We start from the raw sequence: 15,038 nt of genomic DNA, 5'->3' as shown, positions 1-15,038 counted from the left end.
GTGGACATACTAGCTAGCTTTTAAGTACATTAGTTAATATTAATTAATATATATGGAGCTATACAAATATAAAAGAATGAGTGTACCTACCAGACGAGTGTGGAAATAATAGAGTCAAATCAATTGATAATATATATGGAGGTATAGAAATATAAAACAATGGGTGCGGAAATAATAAAATCAAACAAAATCAATTAATAATATGTATGGAGCTATACAGATATAAAATAATAGGTGTATCTAGGAATGTTAATTAAGCTAATTCACAGAGTTTTGAACTAGTCCTATCGAATTACGGGCTATTCAAATTGAAATATTTTGGGTTATAAATTTTCGAGTCTAATCCTAAATTTTTGAATTTCAAGCGCTGTAATTCATTGCACTAGTCGAGCTCTAAAATTTATAAAAAAGAAAAGTAAAAATTAAATTATATATTTTCTTGACAATTTTATACATATAACAAACAAATACACATAATAAGTGATATTTTAACATCAATTTATATAACAATCAATACTCCTTTCGTCTCCCATAAATATGCATAGGTGTTTACAATACAGGGTTTCAAATAAAAAGTTGTTTAGATCATTAATTGATAGAGAAAAAAAGGGTCTCATATCAAGAGTATTGTTAAGTTAATCGTGAGTAGTTAGTATAAGTTATAACAAGGATAACATTATGAGAATGATATCATAGTGTCTAAAAGTAGGGCATACATAAATTTGGGGGAAGTAACCAAAAAGAAAAAGTATGCATAAATATAGGGTACGGACGGAGAATGCAATTATTAGAATGATAGAGATGCACGTTTTTCTTAAATGATTATTATTTTGTTGTGTGGAGAATATATGAGCTCGAGATGATCAATCGTCTTTTGTTTATTAATTTTGTTGCAATGTTTTTCAGTATATCCATCAAAACAGCTAGCAATCTTCAAGGATTAATTAGGGTTTGGGTTTTATGTATTTTGATCAATTGAGATCCAGCGTGATTGTGGGTGCTTTAATTCCTTGTAATTTGAAGGATTATAAGGATTGGGTTTAATTATGTCTTTTATATATAATAAGATTTTTATGTTGTGTGGGGAATAGATGAGCTCGATCGAGAATCATCTTGTGTTTATTAACCTTTGTTACAATAATGTTTCTCTGTGTATATGCAGTTGTCACAAAAGAATGGTTTATGCCATTCAATACTAATAGTCTAATTCCCTCAAAAAAAAAAAAAATACTAATAAACAAAATGATCTCATCCGGAGAAAAAGAGTATGACATTAAACAAAATACTATAAAACAATGGGTGCACGTACCTACCATATTTTTATGAAACATACCAAATAACAAAAAAAAAAAAAAAAAAAAGTTCATTCGAATAAATTAAGACATTCAAGAAGTCGCACTGGTCACAAACAGTGGTTTATTCCATTGAATTAATACTAATGCAATGCCAAAATTATATAGAGAAAATCAATGGAATTCATTTTAAGTGGGTAACAATTAAAGGTAAAAATAAATTAGTGCAACTAATTAAGACAAACAGGCCAGGTATAAGACAAAGCGAAAAACAAATACTAAGACAGAGAGGATAAAAAGTGAGGAAACTAGCGCAACTAAGACAAACACGGTAGGTAAAAAAAGTGTTGAACATTAAACAAAATACTATATATAAAACAAAGGGTGTACCTACCTATACGTGTGGAAATAATATTAATCAAAGAAACTCGATTAATAATTTATATGGAACTATATATACAAATTAATATAAAACAGTGGGTGCACGCCTACTACTATATAAGTGTGGACATAGTATAGGAAAACAAAATCAATTATAATAATATATACTAGTAATTTGTAATTCGTTGATTTTTCGTTGAATTTTAACGGAGAATTACTTTAGGTTGTACTATCAATACTTGCTGATTACTCATTCTCGTATCAAACCCGCAATGTGATAGTACAACCTAAAGTAATTCTCCGTTAAAATTCAACGAAAAATCAACGAATTACAAATTACTAGTATATATTATTATATACTAGTAATTAATTACTCCCTCCGTCCCAACTTTTAATATCCATATATTTTTATTTTGGTATTTATTTATATTTTTAGTAAAAGTTAAATGGGACATTTATTCCACTGACAACACACGCAAGCACTTCATTGAAACTCATGTTACTCTCAATTGAATAGTAGAAGCTGGAAAGGAAAGAGCATGTATTTTTTATTTGTTTTTTTAATTAAAAACGCACTCACATTCTAACCTCTCTAGATGGCTCGAACCTCCGACCTATTGGTTGGAGTAACGTCTTACCAAGTTGTTAACTTTTATAAAAATAAGAGTGGAAAAATTGTATGAGAAAGATTAAAAAACAATGAATGTACGTACCTACCATGCACATAAGTGTAGAAACAATATTGAAAATATATAATTCACGTTCACACGCAATATAAAGACAAAACGTTTGCCCTATTTAATTTATATGTGGCTCTTAACAAAACAAACTTCCAGTTTGGAAAATGGGTGGCAATGTGGCTCTTGATTATTGTTTGTATTTTCAAGGATTAGGGTTTGGGTTTTATGTCTCCACCTTGATTTTGAGTGCTTTCTTACTTTCCCTGTGTTTTTCATGGATTAGGGTTTGGGTTGTTATGGGTTTTGTATTGCGATCCAGCTTGATTGGGAGTGATTTTGCTTGGGTTGATTGCATATGCATGCGTCATATGTATATATATAGCTATTATAAAAGAGCGTTGTTTTATAAAATTTGATTCGTCTAATATATATGTCCCTATTTCAATGTTATTCATAAAATGTCATGCGCTATACAAAATTTGGTGATCGAAAGTTGATAAAAAAAATCCTGAACTTTCAGTATTTTTTAACAACTGTGGTTCCTAATATGATTTTTTAATAATGGAGGTTTTCAAAATATTTCATCCGGCGAAATATATAAGTCATATTTCTGTCATCGAATTTTGAATAACGGAACATTTTATGGAAAAAGTTAAAAGTTGAACTTTTAGGCGAAAATAAAAGTTCGCGCGGGATATTCTACAAAAAATGCTAAAAGTTCGAGACATAACACTATTAACTCTATTAGTATTTATTAAGGAAAGGCTGCTAATTAAACATGAGATATTAAATGGCATAGGAGTAATTAAGACCTGAAAGTAGAAACTGAATTCCCTAATCCTTTTCTTGATATAAGAGTAAGGTATTATTTAACTTGTCCATGACAAAAGTAGATGGAATTCTTTTCTTTTTCTTGGATCACCATATATAGTCTCTATTTTAGCTCATCTCCCTTCATCACTTCACTCCCTCCACCAAAATCAGCTGAGCAGAACGAACAAAGCTCCTCGAAATTCTCAATGTGTTGGCAGAGAGCAATCGACATACTGAGGTCAGCAGGGCTGATAAAATTAGCCGAAGCGGCGGATGCGAACCCCCGCCGCCCTCGGATGCCGACTTGCAGTCGGATGATTAAAAAAAAATACTTGAACTATATTATTTAATTAAATCAAATACTCTTTTTCCTTTATTGATTTTTTCTCACAGCATTTTTGTAAAATAAGACTGCGTTTACTTAGATGGACAAATTTATTCATGGAAAATGAAGGATGACAAAAAATTATGCCTTGAAATGTCTCATTTCTTTTCCAACATTTGACACAAAAGAGATGTTAACTATTTTTCCTTCCTTATTTTCACTTCAAGGATGAAAATGGTGAACATCTCTTTTGTGTCAAATGTTGGAAAAGAAAAGAGACATTTTAATGCATAAATTTTTATTATCCATCTTTTTTCATTGATAAATTTATAAATCAAAATAAATACACCCTAAGAATAAAAAATAACGAGGCTTGAGCCAATGAACCTTTTTAATTTAGGTTTAGCTGGTGAGATGTAATTAAAAAGGGACATTTTGCTCAAAATTCATAATTAGTTATGCAACCTCTCGTAATTCTCTCTTCTTCTCTTTCTACACATAATTAGCTCGATTTTCCGTTTTCTTCAAATCTTTGAATTTAATTCAATCCCGGACGACTCAGTAGATGTCTTATTAGTTTAAACTACATTAATTACACAGAAACTTGCGTACACTTGGGTGTACGGTACATTCGAATCGTACCCCGACTCGAATCCTTTCGATCCAACTGGACTATCCTACCCGAATGTCAAGTGTTAGTGTCATTTCGATATAGTGTTAGTGTCATTTCAATATAGTGTTATTGTCATTTTCGAAATAGTGTCATTTGTAAAATAAAATAGTGTTAGTGTCATTTCAAAATCGTGTTAGTGTTAGTGTCATTTCGTGTTAGTGTTAGTGTCATTTCAAGAAAAATAGATCATAGTAGTCCAACTAAGTTAAGATCCAAGTCGGGTACAATCCGTGTGTACGGGAGACCACCTCAATTAATTAATAGTAATATAAAAATTAACAATGAGTGTACCTACCGCATAAGTGTGGAAATAATATAGTCAAACAAAATCAATTAATAATACAAATACGAATGTATCTACCGCATAAAGTCCAAATCAGATTAGAGCGTTCACACTCAATATGATAAACACAAAGCGGTTGCTTTAGGACTACGCTGCGCAATCGTTATTTATTTCCCGCCCTTAAAAAAACAAATCCCCAATCTTATTTTTTTTCTTCTTCTTCTTCCTCCCAATTTCGAGCTCCGAAAATGGCCGCCAATCGGCCTCACCCCGCCGTATACCAGGTTGAGGTGAAGAATATATCAGTCGAGGGTATTCGCATCCCACACATCGAAGACGGCGAGCTGAAGCCTTACGCCTCGGTGCGCGTGGGCGTGAACGAGGAGCCCGAAGCGGCGGATTCCAGCAGCATCTCCTACGTCGCCGGCGTCTACGAAGACGTGAACACCGCCAAAAAGCACCGCACCTGCGCCAAATGGAAGCAAACGCATCTCCTGTCCTTCAACACTCCACTCGACGAATCTAAGCTCTACATCGACATAATCAACAACAGAGACTCCAGATTCGAGCACGGTTCGCTGATCGGATCGGTTTGCTATGAGCTCAGCGACGTCCGCCGCGTCCGCGGTGAACCGAACAGGAACAGCCGCCTTCTCGGGCGCCCCGGCGTCGCGGATAACGGGTTTATCGAGTTCGACGTCTACGTGCGCTCTTTCGAGGAGGAGGCGGGAAATGGTAATGTGGATCTCGGTGCTGTTGAAATGTTATGATCGATCATATCCTGCTTGAATTCCTGTTTTTTTTCAAAGATTTAGGGTTTGGGCTTTGGGTTTTGTGTCTTTTCTACTGAGATCCAGCTTGATTGTGTCTTTCCTTGTATTTTCAAGGGATTAGGGTTTGGATTTTTATGTGTTTTGCATTGAGATCCAGCTTCAGCTTGCTTGCTTTCCCTGTATTTTCAATGAATTAGGGTTTGCGTTTTTATGCGTTGAGATCCAGCTTGATTGGGTTGATTGTATGCGTCATATTCCAACTTATAATAAGATTTTGATGTTGTGTGGGGAATATATGAACTCGATAATCATCTTGTGTTTATTACTAATTAATTTTGTTGCATGTTTATGTAGATGCATGATAATGCATCAAAACAGCACTCTTCGTTAAGCAAGAATATGTGTATCTATGGAAAACACCGAATAAAAACTAAATGAGAAATGCTATGAACTAACTCTATCTATTTCAACTAATCCAACGTAATCAAGAGGTTTGGTTTGTATGATTGAGTACGTGATAAATAACTAGGCTCGTACGCTGATTATCCAATTTAGTGATTATTTATCACTTTAAAGTTGAGTGAATTATTTAATCAACCTCACATCCAAATAATCTTATCTGTTTTATACACCAAACCAAAGTCATACAAGTCTAATATAGCAATATTAGAAAGAAAAAAAAAAAAAAAGAATGAAAGTGGTATATTTGGAAACAAAAGCGCTTCTTTGATGTAAACAAATCGATCTATGTAATGTAAAACAATAAACCTACTTATTTTGATTTATTTAATTTATTTATTTTCATTAAAAAGAGGATTTACTCATTTTATTGTATTGTCCACATTATAGCTACTTTTTTATTTTTTTATTTAAAATAAATATCAACAACAATATAATAAAATAGCTAAATTCTTTTTTATTAAAAATAAATAAATCATGCTTTTTACTATTTGACTGGTTTATGATTAGTCATAATGTGATTGCATACAAGGCAAATCTTGACAAAAGATATTTAACTGAGATCCCAACCAGAGCAGAAAGAGTTTAAAACATTGATACAATAGTAGAAATCCTAGCAACAATTTGAGCTAACAGTCTTCACAAAACTACAGAGTTGAGACAGACAGCTGCTACCTAGCTAGAACTGCTTTACAAATGTTGTTGTCTCCAACTCTTTTCACTACAATGCCAAAAATTCTCAAAATTATCATATTTTTTTTACATCTGGAAATCAGTGAGTGACAAAAAACAGGATCAGTTTCGAAAATCTCCAGCTCGTGTCCCTTGATTAGCTTTCATCTTCAGAATCAGCAATCACTACAGATTCGGCAGCAGTATTGATGGATGGCCTTTGCCTCGACGTGTTTTTAGAACCTAAAGTCATGCTTTCTGGGATAGTGTAGCCAGGAACTCCAGCTAGCCTCTTACTGAAGCGTGATCCTTTTGACTTGTGGACTACAGGCATGTTCTGCTTGAGGCGGGGAACTTTTTGTTCATCTCCGTCTTCATCCTTTTCTATGGCATCTTCCTCGTTCTCCACGTATTCTTCGTCTGTGGAGCCATCAGCATCGTCCCTTTCTTCAGGATTGCGTGTCTCGGTATCAGTTTCAGTGGATTCACCCTCCCTGGAAGTTATTGCTGAGCTGTTAGATCCATCTGAGGTACTTGTCATCCTTCTCTGGCTAGGTTTCTCTTCCTGCATTCGCTCTTCACTAGTCTTCCTTTTGCTGAATAACATTGATAATCAAGGAATAAGAAAAGAGCTGAAGGAGAAAAGATTTTCTAAAAGCCAAATGGTGTTGAAGAACAGAAAGTAGAGATTTGATCATTTTAGGAGATCATAGGCACATGATTAGGCATGCTACTGAAACAGGTTCTAGCATATGTTAACACTAAATCTGAGTTCAAAACTTCCGTATTTTCTGCTATTGAAACTCAATGTACAATCACGTTATGTCTTACCAAACATTCATCCACTTTGCACAAATCGATTTTAACTTTGACCGAGTACAATTCAAATTGTCATGTGACATTTCCACTTCAGTCATGGAATTTGCAAATATTTACCAGTTTTCAGTTATTTTTTCCGCTCTGTTAGTTATATTTCTATGATCCAAGTAAGAACATGTTTAAGATCAATATATAGCAATTCTAAAGATCCATGCTTTTTCAGAGTTTAGTAGATGATTAAAGCGTCCTCTCAAGCGTAGACTTCGGATTTCAGACTGAAACGAATCTTCTTTGTAATAAACTCAAGCAAGAGAAGAAAATACAAGAAAGACTAACATGGTGAGAATGAGGCTACTTACTTGGAAACTTTTATGGCCTCTGCAATGGCTCTGTCATAATTATCTGTAATATGATGGGTGCTGTTAGACAAATATGGGGGGTAGCTTTTTCTGCATGTTCGAACTCCACAATAAGCAGAATCAGTGAAAAAGCCTTCAGATATTATCAAAATATATATACAAATCCAACACATACCAAATCTGTAATCAACAGGCTTGTTACTACGACAGGACCGAGTTGCAACGGAGTTGCGAAAACCATTAAATAGTAATTGCTCTCTTTGCAGCCGGTATAGTGCCTTCTCTTTTTTCTGTCAAAGACAGTAATATAGAAATTATGCCATTTACTGAAGTCAACATAAAATTTGAGGTTGAAAAAGTATAGTTGTGAAAACAATTCTTACTAACCTTCTGTTGCTTTGCAAGAACAGGAATTACATCCATTTCAACAGATTTACCAAGAGCAACCTCCCATTTGAATTTACTAGATGAGAATTCATTCTACCATCAAAAGAAGCAAAGAATAAATGCAATGTGACCGTGAGGAATTTGGGTAACAAAACATGCATTCATACCACAATCTTGTTGAATTCTTCTAGATTAGTAGCTAAGGTTTCCCATTGGCAGTTAACTGCTGGGACAGTATCCTTATTTTTGGCTTGCCGTTTTTCAAAGAAATTGACCTCCTTATACAATCTGTGACCAATAGTTTCATTTCCATCATACCTGTAACCAAGAGTATCAATTAAGCTCCATTACTTACTTACAGACTCAAACTCCTACAGTAACTTACCAGAATGCTACTCTATTGCCATCACTTGCAAGCTTGTCCTTTCGGAAATAAGAAAGGTCAGTGCCATGTTTTATTTGCTCGCTGATATAGGAAGCCACATCATATTGCTGAAACAAATAGCAGAAAAATGGAAAATTCAAACAACTTCATGTTACAGCATTATCAAAAAAATGTATAAGTCCGCTGTGCAATATATAAAAAAGGTACCTATAGCCTTAAACGAGAATCAACCCAAAAGTTTTTCAGAATATTGAGCAAAAGAATGAATAAGCAAGCAAAGAATATCGGGTGTAGATACATACATCAGCTCGAACTTCACAAAGAGCTTTAAGAATCACAACACGAGCTGTTGGTTCAAGCTCCTTATAAATAGATATTTCCTCCCTGGACATTAGAGTAAACAAAAGATATTAAGAAAATTGTGAGGAAATAAAGATTTGCAGTTGTGATAAATGTGAAACTGGGAATTACAACTGATGAAAGATCAAGAAACAATATACCCTTTGGCTCCAGTTAAAGGAAAATCCCCTTCAGCAACCTGCAAAAGCAAGACGTAGGGCAGCACCATCTTTTAGTATAAAAAAATACATAACAGCCCCTTTGGGAAACTCATGCAATGGACCTCCTCTATGTAAAGAGTGAGAGTGAGGTCTAGGGTTCAATTTCGAATACTCCCATAAATTAAAATATACTATATACACACACCCATTATTATCACAAGTTTGACCTACCCAAGGCCACCACGTTGAGAGAGCCTTACTGAGAGCAACCATCCATGCATCAGAGGACTTCAATGTTTGGACTTGGCTTGAAGGGAGAATTCCCTGAAAATGACTTGTGCATCATTTATTCAGAAAAGGCAAATATGATATAATCAGACAATGAATAAGTTATTGTCTGATTACATCATAAACCATTACTTGTTAGGAAACATAAGGAAGACATCAACCCAATGAAATTTAAGATAAATTCATGTAAATTCCAGGTAAAAATTGCATATTTGAACTTGGTGAAAGATCAAAAAATAAAAAAGGACATGATTTAAAATGGTTTTCAAGTAAGTTTATTTTACGATTTCTATTATAAGATAGCTCTGGAGCATAGGTGATGATTTATGTTATTATATAACTGAGTTCTAAAGCTTTATGCACAAAATAACATCAGAAACCTCTGAAAATGTAAATGCATTTTTATAGCTTTTTTAACATCCTAAAAACTTATCAGTAATGGTTTCAAAGCTCTATTGTATTATGTTTATTCAACTCAAACAACTAACACCTTTTTTTTAATGTTGGATTTAAAAGAACTTTTAAGAAATTAACAAAACTTTTTCAAAGATTTACACATACAAACACACGAGGATGTTTTACAAAAAAAAAAAAGTGCTATGTGAAGCTTAGCAAGAGTGCTATGTGAGAAGCAGACGAAACCTTCAAGAGTGCTATGTGAAGCTTAGCAAGTGTACTGTTTTGCTCGATTATTGCAGTTTCCACATCTTCAGCGGATAACTTCAGATCTCCACCAATTATCGGATGGAATACCTGTAGGTGCATTATTCTCAAACATTAAATTAAATATCAGAGAATGTTCAGAAAAAATATCAATAATCAAAGCCAGATGACTATAAGTTTCTGATGCCTAGTCTAAGTGAAGACGGTGCAATACGTTGATAATTCTACAACACGCAACTTCATATCTTCTCTGTCGTGGCGATATTTTCCAAAAAAACATAAAATCAAAACATCACCGAAAAATACAGCAAGTTCATGTTTGGAATATGAGATCAAAATCTATTTTCCGCAAAGGAAAAACAAATTTGAAGAAAAAAGTAAATCGCGAACTTGAACGGAAGGTGGAAAAATCAACGCATCAGAATCATGGAAAAATGGCGTGAAGGAGAGAGATTACGTGGAGGAAGTTGAGAACTGAAGCCAACTCCCATCGTTGGCGAAGCTTCGTGCGGGCGGAGTCGACGTCGGGCATTTTCGGCGGGGATGGCTCCGACGCTCCCTCTGCGGCGTCGTTTGCAGGAATTGGGTTAGCTCCGGCCATGGAATGAGAATATCCAGAAAACTGCAGAAAATTTCTGTGTTAGTAATTTAAAACTTACTGCGCAGTATTAATTGGGGAGGAATTTCGATGGGGTAAGTGTGAACATTTTGGGTTTCCCGCCTAAACTCCTTCACTTCTTTATGGGCCTGCTACGACTCTTCTCTTCTCTCTCTCTCTTATTTTTTTTTGGAGACAAAACATAAATCCCTAAAAGATCTTTCTAAGGGATCAATAAGATATTTTAATAAAAATTACTCCCTCCATCCCCAAAATAAGTTCCTCTTGGGGGCAGCACGAGTTTTAAGGAAAATGGTAAAGTGTATTGATAGTAGAGAAAAATATATTATACTCCCTCCGTCCCAATAATGAAGACACACTTCATTTGGGCACGGAGATTAAGGAGTGGTAGTTTAGATGATAAAGTGTTGTGGCCCACATTATTAGTGTTTTGCTTAATTTAAGTTTAGTGAATTTGTTGACTTTCATTTTAAGTTTTGACTTTATATTTTAAATATTTAAATAATTAAATTTCAAAAATTTAATTAATTTATTTAAATTAATTTTTTTATCCAGATTTTTTTTATATTCACTGTTATCAATTCAAATTCATTTTATTCCACTTAAAGAATTAAAAACTGAAATTCAGGCTGCACTCCATTCAAAATTTACAAACTGAAATTAAAAGAGACATTGATTGAAAAAAAATGGCGGCTCATTCAATTTACTTTCAGAATCTGGGGGTTAAAATTCCCACCAAAAATTCGAGCATTACAGCAATCTGGGGGTTAAATTTCCCACCAAAAATTCGAGCATTACAGCTTATAAAAGGGAGTTCAGAATCTGCCATTTCCCACCAGCTTTCTCACAAAATTCACACAAAAAGAAAAAGAAAAAGATGACTAGAAGAAAAGATTTAACAAGTGAAGAAAGGCAAGCTGTTGCACTCTTCCTTTTGTAAATGAAGATAGGCAAGTGAAGAAAAGATGACTCCCATTTTGTAAATGACCCCCATTTTGTAAATGACCCCCATTTTGTAAAGCTTAAGTGATTTTAGAGGGAAGTTTTTGAATATGCATGCCACAACACAAGTGCAATCAGAGGGCAATCAACCCTCATACCAACACATAGGGCCAACACCACATTAATCACACAAAATTAGTCACAAGATAGAACCACATTGGCTGCCAAAATCAAAACCAGAGAGCAATCAGCCCTCATACCAACACATAGGGCCAACACCACATTCAATCACACAAAATTAGTCACAAGAAAGAACCACAGAGGCTGCCAAAATCGAAATCAGAGGGCAATCAGCCCACAATCTCATATAAATTGCAGATTAATCATAGATTTATTAAGAACGCAACCAAAGGGAACATATTGAGCAAATAATCATCATTTCAGCATTAATAATCCATCTACCACACTGAACTCCTCCGCCAAACCCTAGATTGCACAGAAACACAGAGCGAATAGAACAATCTCACCCTTTTAGAGCCGGATACATGGTCTCGACCATTCTTCGCAAAGTAGGGGAGCATCAGCGCCACCAATCGTCGCCGGCAGCCTCTTCCCGCTCGCGCACGACGTCGTCCCACTTCTCCGTACACAGAAAAGGGAGTAGATCCGAGTCTTCGACCTTCATCGCGGTAGAGGGCCGGCGATAAATAGGGCGTCGAACCGGAGACGGCACCACCGTCAAACCCTTCTCAAAAGCACCGCCGGACTCCTGGAACCCCTGTAAATCGCCGCTGCTCTCATACACATAACCAGCCGGCGGCGAAGGCAACGGAGGAATAAGATCGAAGAATTGTTCGTCCTCCGAATTAGGGACGAATTCAGAGTTCAAATAGGCCTCCCAACCCAATTTATCGGCCATTTGAACGATGGGTGAGGTGGATTTAACAGATGGTGGAGACGGATTCAGGGTGAGGGCGGCGGAACCCTAGGGTTCTAACAGGAGGGCGGCGCAATTTTCGGAGGGTAAATAATCGGAGACAAAGGGAGGCGTAGTGGAGGAGTATGAGGACGACAGATCAGATCGGAGAAGGGCGGCGGCGTATTGGAGGGCGGCAGATCAGATCGGAGAAGACATGGTGAAGAAGAAGAGAGAACATTCGAGAGAGAGAGAGAGAGAGAGAGAGAGAGATGAGGCTGATATGAGATGGAAAGACGTTTCAATTTCTAGGGTTATGTGTTTTTTTTTTGTTATTTAGATTAGTTGTTAAGGTTAAGTTAATTCTAATTTGGCAACCCTAATTATTTCCATATATAGAAATGTGTCTTCATTATTGGGACAGCCCGAAAAGGAAAGTGTGTCTTCATTATTGGGACGGAGGGAGTAATTAGTATTGGGAGTGGTGAAAAGGTGAAAAAGTGTTATAATTAGTATTGGGAGTGTTGAAAAAGTGAAAAGTAAGAATAAATAAAGTATTATTAGTGGTGGGGTAGTTGTCCAAAAATAAAAAGAAAGAAAGAGGAACTTATTTGGGGGACGTCCCAAAATAGAAAAAGAGGAACTTATTTCAGGGACGGAGGGAGTAATTGTGTATTTGATGAGTATAAAAAATACTCTTTCTGTCCTATTTTAATAGATTCTTTTTCCTTTTTGAGACGTCTCACTAAAATAGACTCATTTTCATTTTGAGACGTTCCACTAGAATATGTTCGTTTTCTATTTTGAGTAAAAAAAAGTAAATTTAATTGATGTGGACTACATCACTTTTCTACTAAAAAGTAAGTTTTCTTAATCTCCGTGCCCATAAAAAGTGAACTTATTGTATCAAATTAAAAAATTGATCATATAAAAAAAGTGATGATAATGACTAGTGTATCAATTAAAATGAAAATAGATAAGTCCATTAATGACAATATTTGTAAATATTCAAAGCCACCACATTTTCAATTCATAGCCCGTGGCAGCCCATACCATCACCGCAACCCGCCCATAACATCTCGGGTGGACCAAGTATGAGGGTTGCCTTTGATACCATTGTTACAACACCCTAGGTAACCTATCCTAAAAAATCAGATTAGTCTTGAAGGTATTATGAACCATATTGTTCAGCTTAACTTGTGTGTGATGAATCATGTTGTTCAAAAAAGTTCTTTTAACTATATTTTTTAATTTATTAATTAAAGTAAAAATATATATTTTTGGTTCCGTTTTATATAGTGTTTTATATAGTTCATCGATAGAATAATGAGTCGTTTAGTTAAAATCTACATTATAAGTATAACATTGTGAAAAAATTCTTTAAAATTCAAAGACTTCACCTAAAATTTAGGGAGGTAACTCACTCCTCAGATTTTGTAAGCCATGAGATAAATCAAACTTTTTTTAAAGTTGAGGATTTTTTAAGTGTAAACATAAATTGAGATATTTTTTGAAATCTTGAAAGTTGGGGATGCAAATTATGTTTGACCTTTTAATTTTAATATGGTTATTGTCACATAAATACATACACTTTTAATTGATTTTGATTTTGATCACAAACTTATATACTCCCTCTGTCCCAATAAAAATGAACATCTTTCCATTTTGGTTTGTCCCACTAAAAGTGACAATTTTCTTAAAATATAAATATGTACTTTAATTAAGCCTAATTAATTAATCTAGCTATAATTTCTAACTAAACCTAAATCCTAATTAAATAAAGGCACACACAAAACAAAACACACACTCAGCCTCCCCCTAACCCCCACCCCCTGACGCCCGCCGCTTGACCTCGCCGGACGACAGCAGCATCGGCCTGCTCTCTCCCTCTCGTCACCCCCATGCTCTCTCCATCTCTCTCAGCTTCCCCCTCCCTCGCCATCACCCCCAAAACTCCACCATCTATCTTTCCCCATCTCTCTTCTTCCTCGTCACCACGCCGCTTCAGGATCAACTGATCCATAGGCACGAATACAAGGCGTTTCGGTACAGAGGCAGCTCTAAATCGCAGTTTCCGATGATGGATTGCGAATTGAGGGTCCGAACGCGATGGTCGAGGACGAAATCGATGGTAGGGTTTGAAATTGAGCGGCTGGGTAAATTGATGGGCTCCGAGGCGGCGTACACAGCGGGGATGGAATATTTGTATGACAAAATGATGGCCAAAATCGACGCCCTATCAAAATTGGTTGTCTGGTTTTAGGGTCGAGAGATTCAGAGGGAGAGAGAGGCGATGGATGCGCCTTGTGGGTGCCTGATTTTGGGGTCCTCCCTGCTGCCACTTTCGTCGGCGGCGTCGATGTCACCGGATAATAAGGTGAGAAGAAGAAGAAGCGCAAAGAAGAAACGCATGAGATTTTTTCCCCTTAATTAATTCTTTAATTTTGGTGGACCACACCCAATTGACACATAACAATCAACTTCTTAGTCTCCGTGTCCAAAAGAAAGTGGTCGCTTTTATTGGGACGGAGGGAGTATTATTATGATTTTTTTTTACAAATACTTGATTATGAATTATAAAATGTACTGTATTTATTATGCAATCTGCACGCAGGCAGGAACTCTACATCACACAAAGGTGAAAAAATAACCGCACGCAGACGGAACTATTACCCATACAAAGGTGGAAAAACTATCCACACAAAAGTGAAAAAGCTACCGCACGCAGGCGAGATTCAACCTAAGACCTCTCATAAAGAATAATCTTTGAGTGCCTCTGTTTTGCCACTTGAGCTAGACCTTGTCGACT

At 35.7% G+C, this 15,038-nt stretch overlaps 2 protein-coding genes across 2 annotated transcripts in view; both read right to left on the bottom strand.

The window, feature by feature from the left end:
• LOC131015234 (probable glycosyltransferase At3g07620) overlaps nucleotides 1-15,038 on the bottom strand; it is a 1,181,237-nt gene that overhangs the window by 322,076 nt on the left and 844,123 nt on the right. The gene's annotated exons all lie outside the window — the stretch shown is intronic.
• On the bottom strand, nucleotides 6,219-10,488 carry LOC131015260 (DDT domain-containing protein DDR4). Its single transcript, XM_057943574.1, has 12 exons — nucleotides 10,458-10,488; nucleotides 10,210-10,374; nucleotides 9,732-9,842; nucleotides 9,033-9,125; nucleotides 8,802-8,839; nucleotides 8,604-8,685; nucleotides 8,302-8,408; nucleotides 8,084-8,234; nucleotides 7,917-8,009; nucleotides 7,705-7,819; nucleotides 7,530-7,572; nucleotides 6,219-6,947 (listed from the first exon to the last, which is right to left on the bottom strand). The coding sequence occupies exons 2-12, from the start codon at nucleotides 10,351-10,353 to the stop codon at nucleotides 6,509-6,511; spliced, it is 1,416 nt and encodes a 471-aa protein (XP_057799557.1). The 5' UTR covers nucleotides 10,354-10,374; nucleotides 10,458-10,488; the 3' UTR covers nucleotides 6,219-6,508.

This window comes from Salvia miltiorrhiza, chromosome 3 (assembly GCF_028751815.1).
Source record: "Salvia miltiorrhiza cultivar Shanhuang (shh) chromosome 3, IMPLAD_Smil_shh, whole genome shotgun sequence".
In the NCBI taxonomy this organism is placed as follows: Eukaryota; Viridiplantae; Streptophyta; class Magnoliopsida; order Lamiales; family Lamiaceae; genus Salvia; species Salvia miltiorrhiza.
This window is presented reverse-complemented; position numbering and strand designations above follow the sequence as displayed.